The sequence below is a fragment of the Acipenser ruthenus genome, chromosome 17 (assembly GCF_902713425.1).
Source record: "Acipenser ruthenus chromosome 17, fAciRut3.2 maternal haplotype, whole genome shotgun sequence".
Taxonomy (NCBI): domain Eukaryota; kingdom Metazoa; phylum Chordata; class Actinopteri; order Acipenseriformes; family Acipenseridae; genus Acipenser; species Acipenser ruthenus.
In genome coordinates, this window is record NC_081205.1 from 28,951,538 (window position 1) to 28,977,869 (window position 26,332).

The window sequence follows — 26,332 nt, forward strand, 5'->3', positions numbered from 1 at the left end:
AATAAACGACATTCACATAATCTCACGCCTGTGAAAAACACGCAACGAGCACGTCTATTAAAATAAAATAATAATAATAAAAAACAATCACAACTATTTACCCCCGCGCTGTGTTCTTAACAACCCGAGTGATAGTCTGTCAATTATATATATGCATTTTTAAGACGATACAGCAGATAAGCAAACAAAAAAAAAATCTCACAATCTTTACAAATAATACTTTTCCTATCGCTGCACCCTGGAATACTGCTGCTGAATTCTGTACCCTCGGTTTGGTCTTGCGTCAGTCATTCTTACGTCCGACGTATTTTGCGAGCGTAGTTGCCATAGTTTCAGGAGACGCTAGCGTCGCCTGAAAGTGCAGAGAGCTAAACAGATTCAGTATTACGTACTGGATTGATTTTATTCAACAAAAAATTGCAAACCGGTAAGTGTTACAACTTATTAATACATCCTCGATAGCCCTAGTTACTATCAAAGGCAAAAAGACAATAACAATCCGTATGCGAATACGTCTGTGTAAAGTATATCAGCCTACACACTCCAGCAATTCAATAGAAAAATTATATTGTGCTGTTTTATTAACAACCACGATTTTGTGTGTGTGTGTGTGTGTGTGTGTGATTCGAGTTCCCCCCCAAGTTAAACTATTAAATTGTACTAGATTGCTTTAAAAGTTATTGGTGGAACGTGAAGCAAACATGGATTTAAGTTCTAGGAAACACCTAACACCGTTGCATGGATTCCGTTCTGTTGTGTTTTGTTACAGGAAAGCCTTTTCTAACCACCTTGCATACACGAAACAGCTGCTGCTTAATCCCAGAGAAGACATGGAAAATCACACACCGAGTCACCCTTTACCTGTTGAAATTCAGCAGGTAATATTTTAATCTTTTTCAATATTTCAATTTTTTTTGTTCTAGAATGTAAAAAAAAAAAAAGTGAAGTGTAAAATGTGCCAAAGTAAAGCAGTTCTAGTTTTTATTGCATTAGAGGTAATTGCACTTGCACGTCGATAAAATATCACAGGGGATTAGAAACCGATTTCTAATCCAGAGCTCATACCAATTTAGGACATTATGATCTACATACCCTTGAAAACTGTGTTGAGTAATTAAATAAACAGTTTCCAAGGTTTAAGTAAACATTTTCTTGTGATGTACGTAAGGCTTCTGCTATATCTGTCCAATATAAATATCAAACCACAGGTGCTTTAAAGCAGTGAACTTTTTAGACAATGTATACAAAATAAACCATGTGATCCAAGTTATGGTGGAGTAGTGGCTCCCAGACAGGAAGCACTTCATTATTATTTAGTCATTTAACAGACTCTTTTATCCAAAGCGACTAGGGAGTGAATTATGCATCAACAACTACTGATGCAGAGTCACTTACAATATGACCTCATTTGTTTTATGTCTCATCCGAAGGACGGAGCACAAGGAGGTTAAGTGACTTGCTCAGGGTCACACACAGTGAGTCAGTGGCTGGGATTGAACCGGGAACCTCCTGGTAACAAGTACCCTTTCTTTAACCACTGGACCACCAAGCCTATGCTCCATGCTGCGTTTCATACAAAAAATGACCAGACTGATACAGCTTCTTATTCTTTACTGGGCAATAAAATGGATCTATAAAATCTTTCAGATATTTGGTCTCTACCTAGCGTAGGTATCACACTTTAGAGTTTCTACATACACAGTACTGCTTTTCCAGTTGTGATGAAGCCTGGTTAGTTCACTTCAGCACAAGTTACTGAGCGAGTCAGAATTAGAAATATAGATGTATGTCTGTCCTGATATGCACGTATGTATGTATGTCATACTTACATTTTTACATATCAAGTTTAGTCAGGGACATGTACAAAATATTTGAACCCCTGCCTAGGGTGAATTGCTTCCTGTGTAGTACCAATTAATTTAGTGGTCAACTTACATATTGTAAAGGCTTTTAAAATATATGCTGTCCACTGCAAGGCTATGCTAAGCTTGCATTGTCATACTTACATTTTTACATACTGTATGCTTAGTGAAGCACTTATGTAAATGTCAGAAAACACAGGTGGGTGATTCTCCACAGAAAGGGATCAAACCTATGATGCTACTCTAATAAGCCACAGATAAACATTTTGGTTTATTTTTAGGAGAAATAGCTAAACTGAATTGGACTAAGGTATATTATATTATATTAAATATTATATATTTATAAATCATACTTTATGAATATGCAAACAATATTGTGAATACTGTATTAATGCCACCCGCTTGGTATCATAACAAGACATTTTTGTTGAAGAAAATGTTGCTTTATTATTGAGTACTTTACACGTTTGTAGAACATTTGATTTGTAAGTACTGATTGTCTTTAATTATATGTAAAATGGGTTGAAACAGATACTTCTCCAGTCGTTTTATTAGTCCTCCACCCCCTACATCCCACAAAAAACCTCGAGCAACAGCAAGTTTTCCCAACATGTGATGTGCAATGCCTGGAGAGCCAGATGAGTGTAATCACAGAACAGGGGGTCCTTTATCTCTGTAAAATCAAAAAGACCACACTCAGGAATTTCACAGAATCAATGGGGTAAAAACCCAAATCTATTAACTTTGTAATCCTTTTTTGATGTCTGCGTGCTTGTCAAGGAAACAATGCATGGCAGTGGCATTTTTCTTTACTGCTAGTCACATGGAGCAGTTGTATAAAGAGGGATGGCCCTTTGTATATCACTCTTTAAACAAGGAAGGTAGATTAAAATGCTTTAAGAGCTTCTTTAGCTTCCATAATCCATTTCTTGCACATTTTACATATGATAAAAGGCAATCAGCACTCACACAGAACATGGTAATGTAATTCATTGTGCATAAAATAATTAGTTTAACCCTATTTTGCAATTTTCATTTATTCAGATGGAGGTCTAAGTAGAAAATCATGAAATCAGTGGAAATTATGTTATTGTCAAATGCTGATAATCCCCATAAAGTAGTCACAGAAATGTAAATAATTCCCTTGAACAGTGTAAGTTAGTACTTGCTGAGGTACCACAAAGATGATCATAAATAACTTACTTGCCGCTGCCCTGATCTTTCTCCTGGTGCTATTGCCTTTTCTGAAGATGTTTAAAATGGGAAGGCTGACGCAAATAGTCAAGCAGATAAACAATACATTTATTGCCTTCCAGGCATTGTTATCTCTGAGTTAGATGTAAGATTTTTCTATTCGTTTTACCTCTCAAATTATGATTGAGTGTTCAAGTTAACCTACTGTTATGTCTTAGTGATTATTGGACATATTGCACAAAAAAGATTAAATTAATCAGTGCAAGGTTTACAAATTACAGTTGTGACATATACAGCAGGTTTAAGTGTAGTGATTACCTATATTAAGAAAAATCAACTGCCAACAGAGCAAGAAAATGACTTTATGCTTTCATGTTTCTGTGTAGAGAATTAATTTTGAAGTACTGTACCCAAACTGTATAGAAATGGAAGCAAGACATATTTTTTTTATCATGTAGATCAGGAAGGCAGAACATAATACATTTTAATTGAATATATCACACAAAATCGGTTCTATGGCAGGGTACCCACAAGGACTAGAAATGGAAGATAATTCCATCAAAATATTTTTCAAACCTTGTTAGCTGACTCTTGAACCTTGTGATTTTAGCCTTAATGTGCATTGCCATTGTGTTGGAGTGGGATCGAAAAGTTTGTTTTTGCTTATAATGGAAATCTACTAAACCTTTGTTGGCACTTCATACGGCACACTGTGTGAATGTCTTTTCAAAACATAATATCATGGGAGTGTAAATGTCCTTGTGGTTGACTTGTTATGTTGTACAATCTAAGCAACGTTTTTGTGGGATTTAAAGTGCAATTGTTTTGCCTTCGATATGTAAAGAAAGTCTCTTGTACCTTGCACCACAAGAAGGATCCGAAAAAATAATAATAACATAGTTTTTATGATTTGAAAACTGTGCTTAAGCTACTATTTAAATTATTTTTGTTGTGTTTAATAATAATTAACGTACAGTACATTAACAGTGACATATACAAATTCTCCAGCTATTTAGAATATTATTTGTTTCTTAAAAAGCAGCATGTATTCGCCAATATTAGCACATTCAATATGTTAGTCTAATTTATGCACATTATGCCTTATTTCCTGATTAATGGATTCTCTATTTTATCTTGCCAAGTTTATTAACAGTATTAGACTTTAGGGCCTTAGACTTTTGATTGTAATAATGCCAGCATTTTAACAATGAAGCATTCTATACTTAAAAAATGGTATGCTGTATAATGTGGACTAATGGGCTTCATATCTAATCTTCTAGTTGAAGTTGATGTGTTATATGTTTGAAAACAGGTCACATCTATTCATAGGTTGTTTTTCACTGAAAATGAAAACCTTCTGTTTTCAAAGGGTGTTTTCAGTGCTCATCACAATGGCTTAATACAGTACTCTGGTACTGTAATGCTGATAAGCCTTCCTCCCTCAGAGTACTACATAGAGAATGAATAGTGTTGATGCTTGGGGAATTAATTTAGTGCAATGTGTTCCTGTCGACCAGCGCCTCAGAGGCACATGATATTCTGGACAAATAGACCTGCATTATCCATTAGTGGATGAGGGAACATCATTTATTACATCAGAGTACTTTTTGCCCTAGAACACTGTTGACATTATGACCCCGAAAATGGGTAGCTTATGATAAAAAAAAAAAATAAATAAGACAAAGTGGGGGAATATAAATATGAAAGGCACAATTATTCTAAGACACTGTGTTCTGATCCGTAATGGTACAAAAGCCCTATTTTGAAGTGAGTGGTAAGTAAAGCAAAGTACATATTTCTGAAAGGAGTAACACATTAGAACATTATAAAAGTAGCACAAAACAACTTGAATGAAATTGACCTCCCCCTGCCTGCAGTTAAATTATGCCTTTAACAATAGCTTACACGAAAACTCAAGCAGAATTTAAAGTTTCTATTTAATCACGGTTCATCAGCTTGAAGTGCTGAGCTGGCTGTTTGTGTTGAGGAGCTCAATAAATCAAGTGGTTTTCCTAGAATACTTTATTTACTCTGAGTAGAAAGTACATTAATCTTGCCGAGGATGGTAACCTTTATTTCAAACTCAGTCACACGCTGGCAAAACAGCTTTTATTATTTGTATATGCCTGATTCCATGAAATTGAAACTATATATATATATATATATATATATATATATATATATATATATATATATATATATTGTTTTCATATATAATCTTGGACCAGTAGGGTTCTTCTTTATTCATTTAGAAATGGTAGAAAAAAATGGATAACAAATGCTACTGTAATTTATTCTCATTACAGTCTTTATAAATCTTTCACTTTGGTATAGCCGCCAGCACGGGTCACCGAAGAATCCAGCTCCCGGTGTAGATCTAAAGTTCGATTGCATCTCAGGGAAATACAAATTTAAAACAAGCTTTACAGTTTATATATGGTTGGGGATGTCTTACTGTGAGACAAGTTGGCAACGTTTACCTGTTGAATCTGAATATACTGGCAGATGCAGTTGTACATGCAATGCATAATTTATATCCTGAGAAGATACTCTTCTACCAAGACCAAGGCAACCCAAACTTACAACATTGCACACTATGGGAGGGGATTGGTCTCCAGTGCTTCATGAGACTTTTTGTTGATTCCATGTCCAAACTCTATTTAATTAAATATATTTTTGTGCATTTTTTTTGCTGTATTTGTTAATTCAAATATAAACTTGGAAAAAAGCATAATTTTCATAAAGAATTTCCATATTTATTTTCAGTACTGTATGAAAAATGTTAATAGTTGTTACACGGTTGCTTTATTTAATTTGTCCAATAGCTTGCTGAGTTCTACAACAGAGAAAATCGATCCTGTAACCAGTTTAGTAGTCCTTTGTCAGGTCCTAATATTAATCTTGATTGAGTAGAAAGTGATTGATTGCATATGTTTTTTTTTTTTTCCTGTTCTATTTTTGCAGTGTTTATCATGCTCCAAACGTGGGGGTGGTGGGGCAGCTGAAGCTGAAGGCTCTCCTTAAGGCCAAGCTCTGCTGTTGCAAGTGGCGAACCATCTGGTTTATGGCTAAATAACATCAGTGGAAGCAGTCAAGTGAACAATCTCAATGTATAGTGACTGATCTGTCTTCCAAAAGATAAACCTCGGCAAGGGGAATATTTACTCCATTTTTTATGCTTCAATCAAACCTGGGTTATTATTATGATGTAAATAATGAACATCAAATAAAACCTGTTTTATAAATGGCACAGAACCATAAGTTGGATTGAATGCTGGTAACTCAGCAGCAGAGTTGGGCACCTTACTGAAAAAAAGTAACTTATTGCTTGCTACTTGTTTCTTCAGGCTTATTACTTAATTAAAAAAAGTAGCGCATTATATTACTCATTATATTTCTTTCTCTTGTCTTGTCCTGGAAAACAGTTGTTGTGACTGTTGTTTACTTTTGATAAGGTGACCATATGGCTCTGTGTTCAGCGGGACAGTTTGGGATAGTTCAGGCTTTTCAACTCACAACCCAATGCATTCTGTTAAGCGTAGTCCTGCTTCTCTTAAAGGTAAGAATGGTACCTGAGACAGGTAAAACGTACCAGAATGCATTGGGTTGCGAGTTGAAAATCCTGAACTGTCCCAAACTGCCCCGCTGAACACAGAGCCATATGATCACCTTAACTTTTGAACTACTGTATAAGTCTGGTAATTCATGTATTAAATGTGTCAAACAGGTTTTTACAATTTTTGTAGTATAAATACATTTCGTTTTTGTATATTTCCTGACTTTCAATAATTTTGGATTATGAAGAGAAAATCATACAAACGTTAGACTTCAATAAAACCATGAATAGCAAATCAACAATTACAACAACAACAAAAAAAGTCTGTAGAAAAAAGAACTATATGATGATAAAGCCATAAACGTAGAAATGAGGGGGTGATGCAATAAATGTGGCCACCACTGTGTAAGCAAGCAAGCAAGCAAACAAACAAATAAATAAAAGTGGTACGTACAGTCAAGTAAACCTCCTCTCGTGCTTGTCCTATTAGACACATTTCCTATGTTTTTGAGTGTATCATCAACATTGGCATGTAGGGATACACATGGTTTTGTTCCTAGTGCCTAGCCTTATTCAATAACAATACTAAGATAGACTTATTTGATTGCCTCATGGCTTATTATTGCTGTGAGACATCCCAGAAAAGATTGCGTCATCGGTGGCAAGGCACCGACATTAGAGCAGTCTGGTGTGTTGGGGTTAAAAAAGAAAAGACCACTAATGTAGGTTTACAACAGAGAAAAGGTAACGAGACAAACTCATTTCCTTTTTTGCGGAAAGTAACTAATGTTATTATTCCCATTAAAAATCGAACGTATTATATTACCTCGTTATTGACAGAAGTAATATTATTACAGTAATAACGAGTTACCCCAACTCTGCTTAGCAACAGATTGAGCCCAACCGGCCTTCAAGACAGTGTTATCTTTCACTGCAATTTCAACACCTTTTGTAACTGTCAGCAAACAGGGCACAACAGAAACCACAATGCAAACAGAAAACATGTGTAGCCTAAAAAGCTATTAACTAGTTGTTTCATGCACAATAATGTCGGCTTTAATATTTCACAATGCACAATGTATAAGTATAATTTGTAGACAGAAATGTATACTGTAAGCAATGCAAAATATTGTATGGAGAATAATTCCAAACCGTCATTTTGAAATTTCAGATGCATACGGTGGCTTGCCTTCCTACAGAATGCTCCTATTTTTAGTAATGCCTGCACACTTCTAAAATATATAATGGGCTTACACTGGTGTCACTGGAATTAAAATAGAGCCAGAAGATCTGCATTACATCCTACATTACATAGTATCACTTACTGTTGCTACAAAGGTAGGAGCCAAGCAATATCATTTTAGTATGCAGGTTAAATGGAAAACTAAAAGCTCGTTTCGCTATTGCACCCTTATTTATGCAGAGGATCACATTTGTTTCATGACCTATCCTTTCCTGGCATTTCATTTTGTACCATTTAAATCCAGCAGGCTTGCTTTAGGCTAATGGTATAAAAAGAATATATTAAAACCAAATTTACTGCCACTTTGCTACCACTAATAATAAACCCCAAAGTTTTCGTGCACACCAGGCTTTTTGGTGGTGAAGATACCAATAGTGAATACAAATCTTAACATTTGTTCAAAAACATTAGTAACTGTAGAAGTCTACAGGTTGCACATCTTGTGTTATTTTTATTAGCCTTAAAATTGAATGCATTTCTGCTTTCTATGAAGAACATAAGCAAACCTTTAAACATACCCGTCATACAAAACAGAACCAGCTCTAAACAATGGGTTTAGGCGATAACGCATTAGTGTTTCCAATCCCTTCCTCAGAAGGACCTGTGTTTGAATCCTAACTGGTTCTGTCAAGTTGTTGCTCAATATGTTGTTCCTGTGAGTCTCGGGACCTTAATCACACTTGGCAGAGGGTCTTACAATTAACCCTTCGGGGGGGGAGGAGGGGGAATGCAAAATAATTTCAAGCCTTCCAAGCACATGGTTGGTAGGTGATGGGAATGCATAGGCAGGCAGTGGTTAAGAGAGAGCCTGGGTCCCCCTAGCTATGCTTCTGTGATCAAAACTTGTTGAAGAGTAAGTGCAATATCTCCTTGAAAGGGATGCCTCTTAGATATATACAGGAATGGGTTACCTTTATTTTATGAACAATATGTCAACAGACAAAATGTCAGCAGACTAATACGCTGTATATGTCCTGTACACAATATTGTCAATGACAATTTATATGTATATGTTTTTCACTGATGCTGTATGTTTGCTTTTTGGCTATTTTGGGGTTTTCTAACAGTTAAGAAGAAAAAGATGCAGGTTTAATTGTAACAACCTATGTGGTCAAGAGTACTCCTGTAAGTAGAAACATAAATCATTAGCTAAAACCAGGATGTAGCATTTGTGGTTGCCATAGTAGAGATGCAGGTTATGACTGATTCTGTATATTTAAAAATGTGATGAATGTAGGTGATGTTTTTTTTGCACATCCCACGCTAGTAATTTGTTTCCAGTGTGATGGAACAAAGCATTACTTTAAAATGTCATCATGCTCCTAAGAATAGGCCCTCGGTTCATAGCTGCATGTTGTACCACTTTGTAAAGCAAAAATATACAGTTTAAAGTACTGTGTGTTGAGGGATTTCACATTTAAGCTCAGGGCTAGGAAGCAAGTTGTAGCCTGTTTGTCAGGAAGCCTGCTTCTTTTGAATAGGGCCCTTACTTTTCATTTGTTCCTGATTGATTTGTAGATGGATCCTGACGAGACGGTTTGTAAGTACTGTGGAGTCAGCTACTTGATACATCACGAATTCAAGCTGATGGAAGAGAAAGTCAAAGCAATGGAGGCTGAGGTGGAGTTTTATCGGGGCAGTGTGGAGCGAGAAAAGACACTGCTAGTGGATTTACAGACCCTGAACATGCGTCTGGAGCAGTACAAGGCAACCAGTGAACAACAGTCTGAGAGGTTAGAACGTGCTCCTACACGGTGCATTTTAAATTCAAACACTTAGCCGCTGAGTTCAAAGAAACACTTCAGAACATTTTCCCCCCTTGTAATCACAGAAAATGATGTTGCATGTTTGCAGCCAGAGTTTGAAGTATTCCTTAAGGTAGACTATTTTTGTAAATAAATTATGTATGTTAACATATTCAATGAAATTTGTTTTTGATGTTTTAAGGTCCTGATTTACCAAACTTGGTATAGAAGATTACCAATGAGTAAGGGCAATTTTGAGAACTTGTATAATTTAAGTTATAATTTCTTTGGACAGCTTACAAAATCAGTCTGTAAGCTCAAAGTAGTAATCATAAATTACATAAATTAGTAAAAACGTGAAACTGGTCTTATCAAATTATGATTATCAAACCTCTTCACCATCTTTGTACATCAGGTCTCAGGTGTTGAAACTAAATATAATAATGTACCAAGCCAAAAATGCATTGATGCTTCATATTTTGTTTTCTCTTGAGAATTCAGTTGATGTCTGGTGGCATACACACCAAAGTAATTAATGAGGAACTGATGTTATCTTGCTATACAAATGTCAGAGACACCACTTATGAGAAGGAACGCAAAATGAAAGTTAAAATAGGACGGTAATGGTGGTAGTGGTACATAATAAAAATATCCAGTTTCTCAAGTGTAAACTTCAGCTTTCTGCCCAGTATGTGCATTGTGGGTCACCTATTGTATAGCCGTTGCAACAGGAAGTTAATGGGAACCAGCTGCTGTGGTTATAAAATATCTTGTCATACAAACTGATACTGTAGCATGTTGCCGTTTGAAGTATTTACATATGAAAATGAATTCTCATTACAATGTAAAACATCCACATAATAACTCTACTCTCCTCATGGAAGCTGAGGTACTGTATGTATACACTATAAAGTTTATTCATATACTTTTTGCTGTTACTGTAGGCGTACATTGTCGTAAAGCATAAGTTTGCTCCATTGATACAAATTTGAACCATAAGCTAACATAATTGAAAATCATTATTTTAAGTGATTAGTGTGAGCTTTTTGATAACAAGAATTCTCATTAGTACAACAAAAATGGGGAGAATAGATGGTGAACATTTGTAAGTATGTTGTAGTCAAGTGAGTGGCACATGCCTGGACTATTTTATTATTATTATTATTATTATTATTATTATTATTATTATTATAATTATTATTATTATTATTATCATTATTATTATTATTATTATTATTATTATTATTACTTTTTGAACAGCTTGAATTATTGGAGTCATAGCACATGATCATTGTGATAGAAAAGTTGATTACCCTTGTCACAGTATTCCATAATTAACTGATTGCTTCCCATCTGGAACTGCTTAGCTGATTTTATATTCAATTACTTCTGATTTGAACTTATTTCAGCTTTTTCTATTGCCAAGGAAGGGCAACCTACAGTTGCTAGCTCTAAGATAGAGCATGATAACAGTAATTCAATATGAGAGTTAGTTGAAAAACTGACAGAATAACTTTGTTAAACTTTTTGGAACAGTCTTGTAGATTATCCTCACATCACATTCATGTGAAATTCCCCCATAAATGACTGAAAAATGTTTGTTTAAATGCTGCCTGGCGAGTTGCTGCAGTGGTCCCGTGACAGACATCAAATAGCTTCACTCAAGCAAGCTTGCCACCACAGGAAAAGTGTGTGCCAAAGAGAACCCCCCAATTAGAATAGTCAACAAATCTGTGCTAGAAATGGTTAAACATTATTAACACCAGTTGACAGTACATAAAATTATACTAATTATGACAGGAGCTAGTTTACTACTACATCATGTTTCACACAGTAATGCAGGTGATTACAAGTTTAAATTAACACATCTATGCTACAGGAGAGTCAGTGCACAAGCAGTCGTTTGCACAGCTTCTGTGTGTGGTCTGGCAAGTAAACTGAGTGGGCTTTTCAACTTTTATTTTTTCCTGCAATGTTCTCATGAGGGAACAAGTTCCATTTTACATTGAACTTGTTTTTACAGATACTTTTTTTTTTTTTTTTTTAAAGATTAATATTGAGTGATGTTTAAATAGTTGTCACATTAGGTAAAAATAAAAGTGGAGCCAAAAATGACCAAAAAAATAATTTTTTGTCAAGTTTGTAAAACCATAAACATGCTCATGGTCCCACAATTGCCCATGTCGGAATGTATCACTTTCTCCGATTATTCCTAATTGGTCACTTAAAACATTTCACATATGGCCCCATTTGGTATATGTCAGCAATATAAAAATATGAACTCTATTGCATAACTGGAACTGGTAGTGTCACAAAACAATGGTAAGAGATACTAAGAAGTTAAAGACTCACAAAACAAGATTTAATTAATATTCCACATATAGTATATTCTAAAACTATATCATGACATCATGGTAAATTGAGTAATTCATCTGTAAGGCAAAAGAATACCCTGAAATTGATGCATATTATCTGAATAGCTAGTGGATACAAAATGCATGATACATGGCTTTATGTATTTTGAATGAATCAGTTAGAATACAACTGAGTTTGATCAGCAACCTGCATTTATTTTTTATTTTAATTTTTTTGTATTTGTAACCGATTGAAACTACCCAAAGCCACATCCAAAGGAACAAGCAGATACAGCATTTTGCCACTGCTGTTCACACACATTTCTATTTTTGGTCATGCTACACTGAAAGTAGTCTTCCTGTTTATAGCAGAGTATTAAAAAAAACAGAGTGCAAAAAATATATATAATCGCTCACTCTGAGAAAATATATATATATATATATATATATATATATATATATATATATATATATATATATATATATATTTAGAGGCACTGTCTGGAATTATTATCCATAGACATGAATATTCTTCATGCAGCAGAAAACTTGAACTACTGTTAGCATTTTGAAAAATATATGTTAAAAAAGTACACAGTATATCTGCTAAGTAGTATTCCAAGTTTCAAATTGGATATTAACCTGCTGTGTTTTGTATTTTATTGAAGAGAGCTGTATGACATTTTGAATGCAAGATATATAATTTTGTTATTAGTCCACTAATCCGTTTTTAGAAATGGTTTAGAATGTGTGTTTATTCATTTAATCTGACAAAGTGCATACTAAGCAAACACGACTGTTAGAATTTTTCATTGTCTGCATAAAGACTTCAGAATAAATTAACAATACTTCGTAATTCATTGGAGTGGGAGTTAAAAAGCATTATCAACCCACAGACCTCCACCCCCAAGAAACTTGTCTAATCTGGATTTGCAAGCCACTGGCGACAGATGGCAAAGCCGTGGGTGTTTGGACAGCGATTAGATGAAGTATAACAGCTACATTTGTAGAAATGAACAGTGTTGTATTTAGGTCTTTAATACTTACCATGTTTAATTACTTAACTTCCTTATTTTATATGGTTGGCATTACGTCATTTACACTGGGCATCAATGATATGGTATATATAGCAGTACTGTCCTTACCTAGTTTTACTATTAAAATCATATTAAAATCTGTGTGATGCAAGATACCAGTATACAGTATTTCTATCCCTGATTTTTGGAGATTAAGAATTTTAATAAACTGTTCCCTGTAATTAAACAACATCAGGGAAATGTTCTGAAAGGAGTAAAACTATTTTAACGGTTTAACTACAAGAAACGTAGACAGTTGATGTATTATTCAAAGTTGTTTCTTGCTTAAGCTGTATAGCATTAAACTTTGTATTATTTTCAGGCAATTTGCCTTTTGCACTTACTAGAAAAAATATTGTTCCTTGGGGTCCAATTACATTTCTGAGCACACCAGAAATTTTCAGAGGAAAAGTGATTGAGATAATTAACTGATAGAATGGTTCACAACAATTTTAATTAAAAACTGTCTTTGCACCTGCTTCAAAATATAGTGATACTGAATAAATGAATTAAGACTATAGGTGTCAAGAAGTGTCACAGGTCACATTCCTGTGTTTATTCCTCACCCATGTTTAGCAGCTTGTATTGCTTTTGTGTTCAAACTTTGCAATCTGCTCTGTGAAACCCCCCATCTTGTTCACTGTCTGCCATATTTCCCATTGCCACTACATCCATGTAACAAGTTTGAGAATAAACTAAGCAAGTAGCCACATTCTGCTGTAAATCAGTAAATATTTTAAAATGGATAAACGGTGTCCATCCTTGTTACAAAACTAACAGATTAAAGGGAATCAGCAAATATCAATATGATAGTACTATTTTAATGATTAGCCAATAAAATCCACAGTCATTATTAGTCATTACTGAGCTATTCAGCACTTAATTAGTCAGTAAATCCTCTTAGTATATTCAGGAAATGACTAAAATCTAAAACTATCCTGTATTATTTTTTACCTTATTTAATTTTACAAAAAAGTGTCAAGTAGGCAATATTTAACATCATTTTTACTACACTGCTATAGTTTTAAGGAGCAATATAAAATTCAGCATTCCAGTTTTTAAAGGCAAGCTTGTGCTTTGGTATTTGTAGTCAAATAGGTAGTTGTACAAATTTTACATGCTCCGGAAGAATGAGGTTTACTGGCATGGTTAACTGTAACCCTCTGGCCTAAGACTTTCAATTCAGTTTCCTGAGTCGAGGAAGAGTGCATTTCTCATTTTGAAAAACTGTAAAAAAAAAAAAAAAAAAAAAAAAACCCTCCTGTACATTGTTTGATGTATATTTCTTATTGTATTCCCCAATTTTTTAAGCTTGCCATTGTGACTGGCAGTCATGTTTGTCTGATGTTATGCTAACCGTAAACAAATTAGCTGGTTGCCTAGTGGCAGTTTATCCAGTAGCTGGCTGCTGGATAAAAGGGCATCTGTCTGGACAACTACTGTATGTAAGAACATATGTATTGAGGTGACAAGCCACTGAAATGTATGACTTTTTAAAACAAAATTGTCAAAATAAAGTGATTACAGTAAATTCAATGTGAGGAGGTTTGTTAAACATGGCTTGGCTTGTTCAGAAGGCTATTTATTATTATAGGAATAATACATTATAACAGACCGATTAGGATTAAGAAAGTGTAAAACAGCTGTTAGGAAGTATCATAAAACATTTTAAGGTGACTTTATAAGCATTTCTATTGGAGCAAGGTGATAGATGCAGTTTGCCCACGATCCCAACCCTACCTTTGGCAGAACATTGAGCCTTATGTCACTCACTTTTAAGAGCATGATTTTTCACTGGAATATATTCCTTTTAAAAATAGCATTGTGAATCACATCAAACACCTAACCTGTAATTGTGGCATAAGCTTCAGTTTGTAGTTTGGACGGTCTGTGCGTATGTTTCTAAAATACCACAATCTTTATCCTGCTCTCTTTATCTGCTCAGTGCTGGGCCATGAAAGGAGCTTGTATCAGTGAGCTTTTGGTTGGTCTGGGATAATCAGTTTGTTACTAATGAAGCATTCTCCACTGTACCTTCGGGTCAGGTACAGAGTAAAAAGGGTTTCTGCTACTGTATTTAGACGGCATGTCATTGATTTCCTGTTATTTGCCAATAATAAAACCACTTTAGCACAGGTAAGTTTGGTGACCTAAATGTGAGTCATGAGGGGTACAGTCAGATGTACTTTACAATATTCAGACTCAGGTGAGTAATCATGTATTCATTTGAACCTAACAGTTGGTCAATATTTGCTAGTCTTTAGTCTTAACCATATGTTGCTTCATTGTAAAAATGGGTTAAAAAAAACTGTCTAACACTATGCTTAATGCATAATATGCCTGAACCATATGGAGCAGGTTTTCTAACATAATGCTTATGGTAGTAGTGGATAAAGAAGAAAGAAGATGATCAAGACGATAGCTCTTCCATTCAGTCAGCTTTCATCTCGGTTTATTAAGTTACACCACAAGACAGCATCTGAGTTTAAATGTGGGATTGGTTACTATCAGAATATGTTTTGCTTCTCTTAGGTCAGACCCATGACAGTCATCCCAAAACTCAAATACGTTTCAGAACAATGTGCTGATAGAACATTTATACGCAAAAGGGGTCCTGGATTGAAGAAACACACTTGCTAAACTGCCAAGTAACCATTTCTGACAACAACTCCCAGAATAGGAGCCCAAATAAACTTTTAGCTAGAGGGAAACGTTGAGGGAAATTACTGATGATGGGTTAACTGAATCCCAAATAAATATTCACAATGTTAATTACATGAACTTACAAATTTTGCTCTTAAGCCTGCATAAAGAAGTTCAGTGTTGTGCTCCAGTGTTTCATAGATGAAAATGTGAACTGATGATAAACATTAGTGTTATAAAATGTCTTGCTGCCAGTTCTGTAAATAAGTGAATCCATTCAAAATGTAAAAAGTGGTGGGTGCATTTGCTAATTTAAACAGTAAATGTAGATAATTTGCTGCACAATTAGAATTGGATTTGATGTTACTATTGTTTTCTCATTCTTTGTTGTTTTTAGCTTGAAAGTCGTTGGCATGGAATTGGCAGGCAAACAGACCGAACTGGAGACTGTAATTGGTGACGTGAGCATCATTGGGAACAAGTTGAAAGAAGCCGAACACCAGTCCCAAATGTTCAAGTAAGGAAATGATAAAACAATGCGCTGACAAAATCAAGTTAGGAAAATATAATGCTTTATTTTTTTATTTTCCCAAGAGGTTGCATGGCGTGATGTACTAACAGTATTTGGTACTGACACTGAAAATATAAAAAAACAGCACAGCAGGAAAAAAGCAGCAGACGTTAAACAACTGGAACCTTTGGAACCTTTTAAAACAGACAGACACACACACACACACACACACACACACACACACACATACACACACACAGACAAATTGATGGGACAAACCCAGTAAGCTTGCATAGTTTTTGTCTGGCAAGAAGCTAAGGAATGTAAGCAAGTAAGTGACAAGTCGTAAATGTGAAAAAAATCAGTCCAGAAGAAGTGAAGTCATCAATAATCTTTTTGGCTACAGTAGTATGTGAACATTTGAGTTGTCTTTATGTCTCCTTCTTTCATACTATTTGTTTTCTTTTCCTTTCGGTAGACGATTCAGTTTGATTCTATAAGAACTTGAGGTCCTCATTTCAAAAAGCCTGAGGGCTTTGCAATGTGGAATGTGCAAAGTAAATGTAATCAGGCCACAAAAATGGTTGCTGCTTACCCTTATGCAATACATCATTGAGACTATGTTATGAAAATAACAATGAGTTTGTGTGAACATACCATACCCTCCCATTGCATGACCTCTTTCTCCTAAAGCTTTCAGAAAGAAACAAAATATTTTTATATTCCACCCAAAACATTTTATTTGATATGTTTACATAATAGATGTTATGTTTGTGTTTTATTCCAAAGGGTTAGTGACTCTAGAAGTTATTATGTGTCAGCGAGGTGGATAGTTTTACACTGTTTAGGTACTTAGTCCAGATTGCACCAAAATCTAAAAGTTAGTGAAAATGGGACTGAAAGAAACTTCTCAGATCAATGATTATAATTCCATGAAACATTTACTGATTTTGACTTTATACCCTTAAGAATGAATGTGTTTGTGATAAAAGTGTGTCAGTTCAGACTACTCTAACCAGCCAACACATTCTTTTCCCCAGTCATATTTTTCATTAGGTTTATGATGTTATTTTGTTGCAAAATTATATCTCTTTCAAATATATATATATATATATATATATATATATATATATATATATATATATATATATATATATACAGGGATTTATCAAAAATGTTTAAAATAATGATATACATTTTATACATGTCTACCATTTTTCTGAACAATAAGGTTTTGTCTCCATTTTTTTTAAGGAAGCACACATGAGTCTAGTTTGCCTTCTATATGGAGCCTCTGTTAAGGTGTTCTTATGTTGCAGTCCTTGTCAGGTGATATTATTCAGATCAGTGATATTATCAAGCCTTGTGGCTCTTGCTCTTTGCCCAGGATCCCAGTCATGTCAGGAGACACAGCCACCCCTTCTCTCGAGATATTGTTGTTTTATTATTATTATTATTATTATTATTATTATTATTATTATTATTATTATTATTATTATTATTATTATTATTTATTTCTTAGCAGACACCCTTACCCAGGGTCTAACAGGTGTATACAAAAACTACCTATTAAGAATTACAGTGCAATTAAGAGCAAGATATAAAATACAATGACTTCAGTCCTAATAAGAGCAAATACAAAACACAGTATAATTTGATATCGGGGCAGTTCAGATAACAGTGTTGATAGTTACATCAGGGTTAGATACGAGTGCAAGTGAAATACAAAATACTACAGATTGGATTAAGTGCAGGATTAAATACAGTAAAATAGGGAGCAGATAAATGCGAGTTAAAGTGCATTAAAGGTAGAGTGCTGTATTGTCCAGAAGAGAAGAGTTGAGTTTTACAGGTGTTGTCTGAAGAGGTGTGTCTTGAGGAGGCGCCGGAAGGTGGTCAGGGACTGGGCAGTCCTGACACCCATAGGAAGGTTGTTCTACCACTGCGGAGCGAGGGTGGAGAAGGAGCGGGCTCTGGAGGCAGGAGAGCGTAGAGGAGGTACAGAGACAAGGTCGGGTGGGGGTGTAGGGAGAGATGAGGGTCTAGGGGTAGCTGGGTGGAGTCTGGTCAAGGCATCGGTAGGCGAGTACAAGAGTCTTGAACTGGATGCGAGCGGTGATCAGGAGTGAGTGGAGCAGTGGAGTAGTGTGGGAGAAGCGAGGCAGAGAGAACACCAGACGAGCAGTGGAGTTCTGGATGAGCTGGAGCAGACGGGTGGCAGACGCAGGGAGGCCAGGCAGGAGGGAATTGCAGTAGTCTAGGCGGGAAAGTACCAGTGCCTGGACGAGGAGTTGCGTGGAATAGTTGGTGAGGAAGGGTCGGATTCTGCGTATGTTGCTCAGGAAGAAACGGCAGGTGCGTGCTAGAGTGGAGATGTGCTGGGAGTTGGAGAGGCAGGGGTCCAGGGTTACTCCAAGGTTCTTGGCTGAGGAGGAGGGAGAGAACCTGGTAGATTCCAAAGGAATGGAGATAGAGAGATCAGAGGAGGGGGAAGATGAGGAGGTCAGATTTAGAGAGGTTGAGTTTGAGGTGATGCGAGTAGCAGACAGACAGGTAGAGATATGGGAGGGGATGGACTCCCATCACCTTCACCTTTTGTCATCACTTTCACAAATGGCTATTTCCACCAATCGCCTGCAGGTTCCAGCTATAATATTGTCCTGAACTTGGACTTTGTCTGCCAGTCCTTTTCTCAGAGGTGGCTGATTTATATTCCCCTTTTCTTCTTCAGTTTTGCTGACTCATGTAGCCTGACACAGGGGTGCAAATTTGGTGCAATGGCGCTAGATTCTAGCTCCAGGGTACCTCATAGCACCAGCAACATTAAATTCTGGCACTAGTAGACATGTTTAATTTTTTTTATAATTCCTTAGCAACCATAGATGATGATAGTTTCTTATTGGTTCTGGACTACTCACAGGACCCACCCACACTCATCCTCATACACAGGAGAGAAGGTGTGTGTCGTGTGGGAAGTTTAACTGCAGAAACTGGTCGCAAACATGTCTTCGCAGCACACTTTTACCCAATTATCAATTAAATAAGCAAGTTAAAAAGTTATGTGGGCAATAGTTGACTTAACAGGTAATGATAAATGCATTTTATGTTTTTAAATATTGTAAAATAATGTTTGGTGTTTGCAAGCCTCTTCATTTTACCGCAAAAGTTAAACATATTTTGTTGATTAAAAAATCATCATGGTTTGAATAGATGCATATAATCACAGATTTAAGTTAAAACCAATCAGTTGTTGCAGCTAATTTTAAATCTAAACCATCAAGAAAATTAATCAGCAATGTGCACAGCTTTCTTTCTAACTATTGAATGTAGCTGAACTAATGAGCTATTGTTTTGCTAATATGTTGAACGTTTGGGCTACTCGGGTTTGCCGTCTTCGGTTTATTAATTTTCTTAATATTACAATATTGCAAATTGATAATTTAGCACCAGTAGGCTTTCAAAACAGTTTAGCACCAATTTTCAGAAAAACAATTTGCACCCCTGTAACACCTTACAGTATTAGCTTGTGGGTTTTGCTTAAGCCACTTGACAGTTTAATACTCTGTAAAATCCACCTTGAAATCCTGGTTTATATGCCAGCTATATTAGCAATAACATGTTCACACTTAAATCAGAGGATATGGGAATACTGGTAATTATATTACCTTTATTCTCATTTCAGGCATAAATGTATTATCTGCTTTTTTTCTATTGGTATTCTTGCCTGTTTGATAACCTGTGGTGAGGGATCTGGGAGTTACTGTTATTTCTGCTTTGATAATTATTTGCCATTCTTATTACTGTTACTTCTGAAACAGCTGCCATCTTGCTCGCAGACCTTTTTTGCCTCCTAGTTTAAAGATGACAATATCACACAAACAAAGCAAAGAAACAGCAAAACCACACAGGCCTGCAAACAAAACTGAGCAAGGGAGAACTATTTAAAAGGTATTGGTAGCTATATGTCCTTTAAATTGAATTTACTAGCATCTGTGCTGCACAAAAGGCAGTTCTTCGTGCTTGAAACAGTGAATAAGTCGTGTATGCTTTATGCCGACATGCACAATGTTACTTCAGCTTAAGGAGCTTATCATCAGTAAACAAGAATCTCACAAGGCCCTGGAAGTAATAATTAACAATTTCTGCACCACTGACGATTAATCTTTAAATCCACTTTGTATTTAAACTATATTTATTTACTGAATAACCGTGCTGACCTAATGCTAAAGAAAGGGTGCTTTACTGATTTGGTTTTTATGAGGGTTCTGTATACAAAACTGTATAATAGTTGAACACAACCGAAAAAATGGGTTAGGTTTGATGGGCGTAATAATTGGTATATGCTCTGTGCAGTGGCATGTCTGGTTTCATTTTCATTACACATTCTTAATAAGATGAAATTGGTTGTGTGCTAATTGTTCACTTCCCACATTTGTCTGCTTATTTTTTATTTATTTTTTTACTAAATATAGCTGCGAGCCAGACTGTAATTAACTTGATATTTCCAGTGACCAAAGCTTCTTCTTTGTTTGTGGTAATAGCACAGAATATTATGCATGAAAGTGTCCTCAGAATTTTACAGGGCTGCGGAGTATGTTATTGATGTACTGAAAATGTGTAACTCTCTCAGGCTACCACACCTTTTTTACTCTGAACACTTGCATTTACAACTGAGTCACATTTTTTTCCAGACAAAGTTAGGAACATGTGTAGCACATGCTTATTTCTTGTAAAATGTGGGACATTATGCAGCTGAATCATCATAGTCATCATGTGATCATCTGTCCATCTGTCTGGTTTATTTTCTCTCATTGTAAAATCCTCAAGACTTACCCAGGTGATTCATTAACCCTTTATCAGTAAGGGACTAATTTGTGCTTCTGGTCCCTTGTTATTTGATTTGTTTAGTCAATACTGGATATTTTGAAGGGTTAACAACAAGTCTTGTAGTTTCTGTTTCTCCATAAATCTTCCAGTAGATCACAGAATTTAACATAGTTTTGAAACAGATGATACCATTAAAATGAAAAGAAACAGGGCAAGTTTTAAAGGACAAGGTTAATAAATAATTTTTCCAGGATTCCTAAGTTGTCATAGTTTATTCTTTTCTTTTTTTAGCTTGCAAGGCTGCTGGAAAATCCACTAATTGTTCTTGTTTTAATATATAGCTTATTTTCAATACTGAAGTCATCGTCCTTGCAAATACACTGAAGTCTGGAAAATGTAACTCATCCCTTTAGCTGTGCCATATCCAATACTTCATATTGCTTTGTATGTTGAATTCAATTATGCAGTGTGATGGCTTCATATATTGGACCACAAATTAAAAAACTGTATTTTGGATGTTTATGAAATGTTTGTGCTACCTTTCCTGCATATTTAGAACCTCAGTGAATTCTCACATCTTCCCACAATGAAGCACATAGACTTCTTTTTCAAATGTACCTCTTCTAGACCTGTAACTCTGTTCAATAAAGGCTCTGAGCAAATCTTTCTTAACCTTTAAGAAAGTGTTGCAGCTTCCACAGTATGTTGTGGAATTTGGGCTGGGGTTCTAAAGAGACTGTGACTGAACTGGTAGAGTGGTCTCCCATTTAGCAGCTGTTGTAGGAAGCTGATTGCCTCAGCTGACAGGTTAGGTTGTATTAGGTAAACTGCTTGCATTTCCTTCATGTCTAAATAGATTTAGTAACCATACATTGCACCAAATGGAAGCCCTTATACATTTGTGTGATGTACCTGCCAGTAGACAACAACTCAGGTAAACTGACATGTATAAAATACATACTTCTGAATCTACTTTTCTAACCATAAACAGGTGTGTCCTGTTTTTTATAGGTCGAAATACCAAGAACAGATCTCTGCCTTGAAGAAGGCATTGGGTTTTCTTCAGCTGATGAAGAAGGAGCTGACAAGAGTCAAGGGTGTGGTTTCTGAGTTCTCAGACATCCAGAGAGGGTTTAGCACAGAGCTGATGAATAGAAGCAGAGGTGCTCATGCAGGTATGAAAAATTCGTTTGGTAAGAACACAGGGCTTTCTTTCTTTATCAATGCACCTGCCACAGATAGTACAACAGGTATTCAAATTTGTCTTTAACAGATATCTCACTGATAGTTAGAACCTTATTTTACTTACATGGACCCCATTTTTGCTTTCCATATGCACAGATGCAAATTCAGTGAATTTCACTAAAAGTTCTGCAATCATCAACATTTGCATAGGTTTCTACAATTTATCAAAGTGCTGCCTGTTCTTTGGAATTATCTTGTTTTCATGCTCATTTATTTATTTTTGTTTCATAGTTTACATTCCTTTCCGGCACAAGCTGATTTTTATATTCACCTCTATTGACATGGTAATTATTCTGCAGTAGTTAAACGGGAGAAACAAGATTGCTATTAAAATGAAATTTACAGATAAGGAAATTGCATGTAAATTCTGCAATACATAACAAATCTTGAAAGGACTTTGGAATGAATAGACTTGCTTTCTATTATGCAGCCAGTGTACCCACTAAAATATTGTGAACCAGTTTCCAAGAAAAGTATATATTTGAAGAATAAATTATTGGGAAAAAAAAACACCTTTGAGCTGCCAGTATGACTATTACCTAAATGTGTCTGGAAAAGATTGCCATGGAGAATGTACATGGTGGCTCTTAGGCCTGCATAAGCCTGCATACACCAAAATAGAAAAAAAGACTAGACTTTTGATACTAGATTTCATCTAAGTATTGGGACCCACTGAGGAGTGGGTTTGTTTAGGGGGAGTCTCATGAGAAATATATTTATACAACACTCCATGTACATGCATGTTATATTCTGTTTATATAACAAGCAAGTGCATATGGGAAGTGTGTTCAAACCACTGAATTAGGGTATTTACTTAAAATCTATGTCAGCTTTGCTTCTGCTTAGCAACGTGGTGTAATTGGTGTAACAGTGCAATTCGCCTAGTTACCTTTTTGTTGGAGTTCAGTGAACGGAAGATAGATTCCAAAACGAAATTAGGTAAAAATGTTAGTCAGGCTGTAGCATTGAATACGAAAAAGCATTCAGTGCTGTGTCTTTCAACGCTTGTTGTCTAACTTGTTAGTGTATAACCTGGGGATTCCTTCTGTTGTGATTGGCTGACAGCTTCCCCATGAACGGGTTGAGCTAAAGGTCAACATGTTTAATCAAGTATGCCCTTGCTACCTATTATTGTATGACACCGCATCTCATTAAGAGCAGGCAAAAGCCACAGGGATTTCAGCAGGAACCCCAGCCCTAACCAACAGGGTGTGGCCAGGTTTCAAGGTAAAGATCATTTGAACTTGCACCTCAATCTCTTATCTCTGTCTTTTACGACTGCATTTAGGCATGTAAGGGTGTGTGTAAGAGTAATAATAATGGTGATGGGGAGAATGCTTTTACTGTAAAGGAAACGGTGTTCTGCATCTCTTAACCTGACAGCATTTTGAAAGGTACAATTTCAACAAATACACATTATACCTTTGATGCCAGGTTACAGTAGATCCCTTTTGAACTTCATGTTTTTTTAGAATGACATTCGAGACAAGTATCACAATGCTCACACGTATCAAGCAAGTATCAACAATAGGAGCCTCATTCATATCATTCAATCAGCAATGATTTTTAAAGCAACTTGACACACGATGGTTGAAGGCCAAGCTAATATTTTATTCTAACCTTTCCATGAACAATTACGAGTTACCCGTCTTTCAGCTTTTGTGGTTTCAGAAAAAGAGAGGCTGTGAATCACGTTGGTAGGCAGGTTATAGAACAGCAACAGCTGGTTTCCTTTCATTAATTATGCAGACATATTATCAAATATGCTGACAGACATGGCGAGGCTTCACCAGCAGCAACACAAATGATCTGACGCCCTGACAAGGTGCCAGGATTCATGTAACCTGATACACCTTTAATTTGTTATTAGAACCATGAGACTTCGACTGCACCTGGGAAAGTTTCGAGCTGTTTGCAAATACAGACGCTCAGAGGTATGTTTGATAATGGCGTGCTAATCATAGGCATACAGGAAAGGAGAAAGTTAAAACACACAGACCTTATGGTGAAACCATACCATTTTAAAGGGAATTGTATTTTTAATTAAAAACAAAATAGTTCCATACAGTATTGTTTGCAAAAATAAAGTTCAAGTTTGTTTGTACGGATTCACTTTACCAAAATGTATTCTCAGTTATTAATTAATTTGTTAAAGGGATATCTTACAGCATATAACATATATGATTTCTTACATGTTTGATATCCTAATATGTGTGCTTTGTATTGTGCTATATTGCTCTTTCTGCTTACATCACTACCAGGGATTCTGACCAGTTTCCTTTTTCAGACACTGGGGCTGCTTCTGAAAAGACTCATAAATGCTATCCTAAACTTCAGATGAACCCCACTTGTGAAGGTGTGCAGTAAACCCCTCCCTGGGGAGCACTGTGGATTAATTTCTAATTACACAATTGTATTTATAAAAAAAAAAAACTAATAATTATTCAGATTAAGACAACGTAAAAAAAAAACCAAAACAACGACATCAGAGTTAAATAGGTGAAGCTCTGAAGCTAGCGTTTCAATTTCTCTCTATAGAAGAGTGCTCTCCCTAGTGGACAATACTGCATCACTTTTAATAATGTCAATAGAATTTCATTTTAGATTCAGAATGGTAGTAATAATTTCCTTTCTTGCCACAAAATCTTCCAACCCTTTCACTACCACTTGAAAGTCATAATGCACTGTCTCTAAATTCTGCACATTTCTTGGTTCAATGTATGTTCAGTGAATAATTACACTGACACATAGATGAAAAAACAGACACGTGCATATCACACTATAAGTATACAGTGCATTACCCTAATGACACCACAGTTAGTAACATTTTATATATTTGTCTTGCACATGTTTTGCAAGACTAAATAATGTGAATATACTTTTAAGGAAAAAAAGCAAGAAAGAGCAAGCTGAAATGTCTTTGTCTCTGTAGTGCGTGGGATGTACGTTCATCAAGCCCTTGAGTACATTGAGTCAACAAGGTAGCAATATTATTATTATTATTTATTTCTTAGCAGACGCCCTTATCCAGGGCGACTTACAATTGTTACAAGATATCACATTATTTTTTACATACAATTACCCATTTATACAGTTGGATTTTTACTGGAGCAATCTAGGTAAAGTTGCTTAAGGGTCAGTGTCCCCTACCAGGGATTGAACCCACGACCCTCCGGTCAGGAGTCCAAAGCCCTAACCACTACTCCACACTGCTGCCCTGCATATTACAGATCATCTGAGTACTTAAATGCATTTGGCTTTTTGTTCCAGAAATCACCACATTACATGAATCTCTGGGCACCTCTCAGACGCAGATTACATGCCTTCGGGAGCAGGTGAGGGATCTTCAGTCTGTGGCAGCTGCAGCTGAGTTAAAAGATCAGCAGCTCCAAACCTTAGTCCATGGAGAATCCCAACTGCAAAACAAGTGCCATGAAATGCAAAAACAAACATTGGGTAGGTGAGAGTTTGTATGTGTGTTTATCAGAAAATATACATGCACTACTCTTAAAGCATGTTTTGTAAATCATGTTTTCTAAAGAACGCCATGCACCAATGTTGTTGCTCTTTCATATTAAAATTCCCTATTGCAACCATAAAGAGATATCTTTGATTTTATGTATTGTAATGTGTGTGTGTAATATAAAACATTGGATAGCAAAGCCCATGACTTATAGCTGCTTTCATTCTTAGCTCCATAATTGCTGGAAAAAGAAAAGTCTAGCCCCCTTTGTGTGCCATTTGTGTTGGCTTGTACAATGATACATTTGAGCACACAATTTGAGAATTAGGCTTATTTACATTTCTAAAATGTGTGAACATATTTTAAAAACAGAGAGCTCAGTTTGTTTCTCCCACATAGTAATCCCTTATAAATACTGCTGACATCTAATGTCAGGCTGCTTCAAGTTGGCAGGCTTGATAATGGCTGTTTTGTGTTAGACCAAGAAACCGACAAACCTGTTTTTCTAAATATTGTTGATAAGAATAACGTCTCAAAATTATAGTGAGTCACATTAGCAGGTTTTTTCACTGGTAATCATATTGAACAGAGCCATTATTATCAAGCAGAATAC

The 26,332-nt window shown here is 35.8% G+C and overlaps 1 protein-coding gene across 1 annotated transcript in view; it reads left to right on the plus strand.

Moving 5' to 3' along the window:
• Positions 1–223: 223 nt before the first annotated feature.
• Positions 224–26,332, plus strand: part of lekr1 (leucine, glutamate and lysine rich 1) — a 44,779-nt gene continuing 18,670 nt past the window's right edge. Inside the window, exons 1-6 of the mRNA XM_034039883.3 lie at positions 224–427; positions 770–878; positions 9,374–9,588; positions 16,071–16,190; positions 22,023–22,186; positions 25,527–25,712. Of these exons, the coding sequence (XP_033895774.2) occupies positions 831–878; positions 9,374–9,588; positions 16,071–16,190; positions 22,023–22,186; positions 25,527–25,712 (733 nt within the window). The 5' untranslated portion in view covers positions 224–427; positions 770–830. The remainder of the gene's footprint in view (positions 428–769; positions 879–9,373; positions 9,589–16,070; positions 16,191–22,022; positions 22,187–25,526; positions 25,713–26,332) is intronic.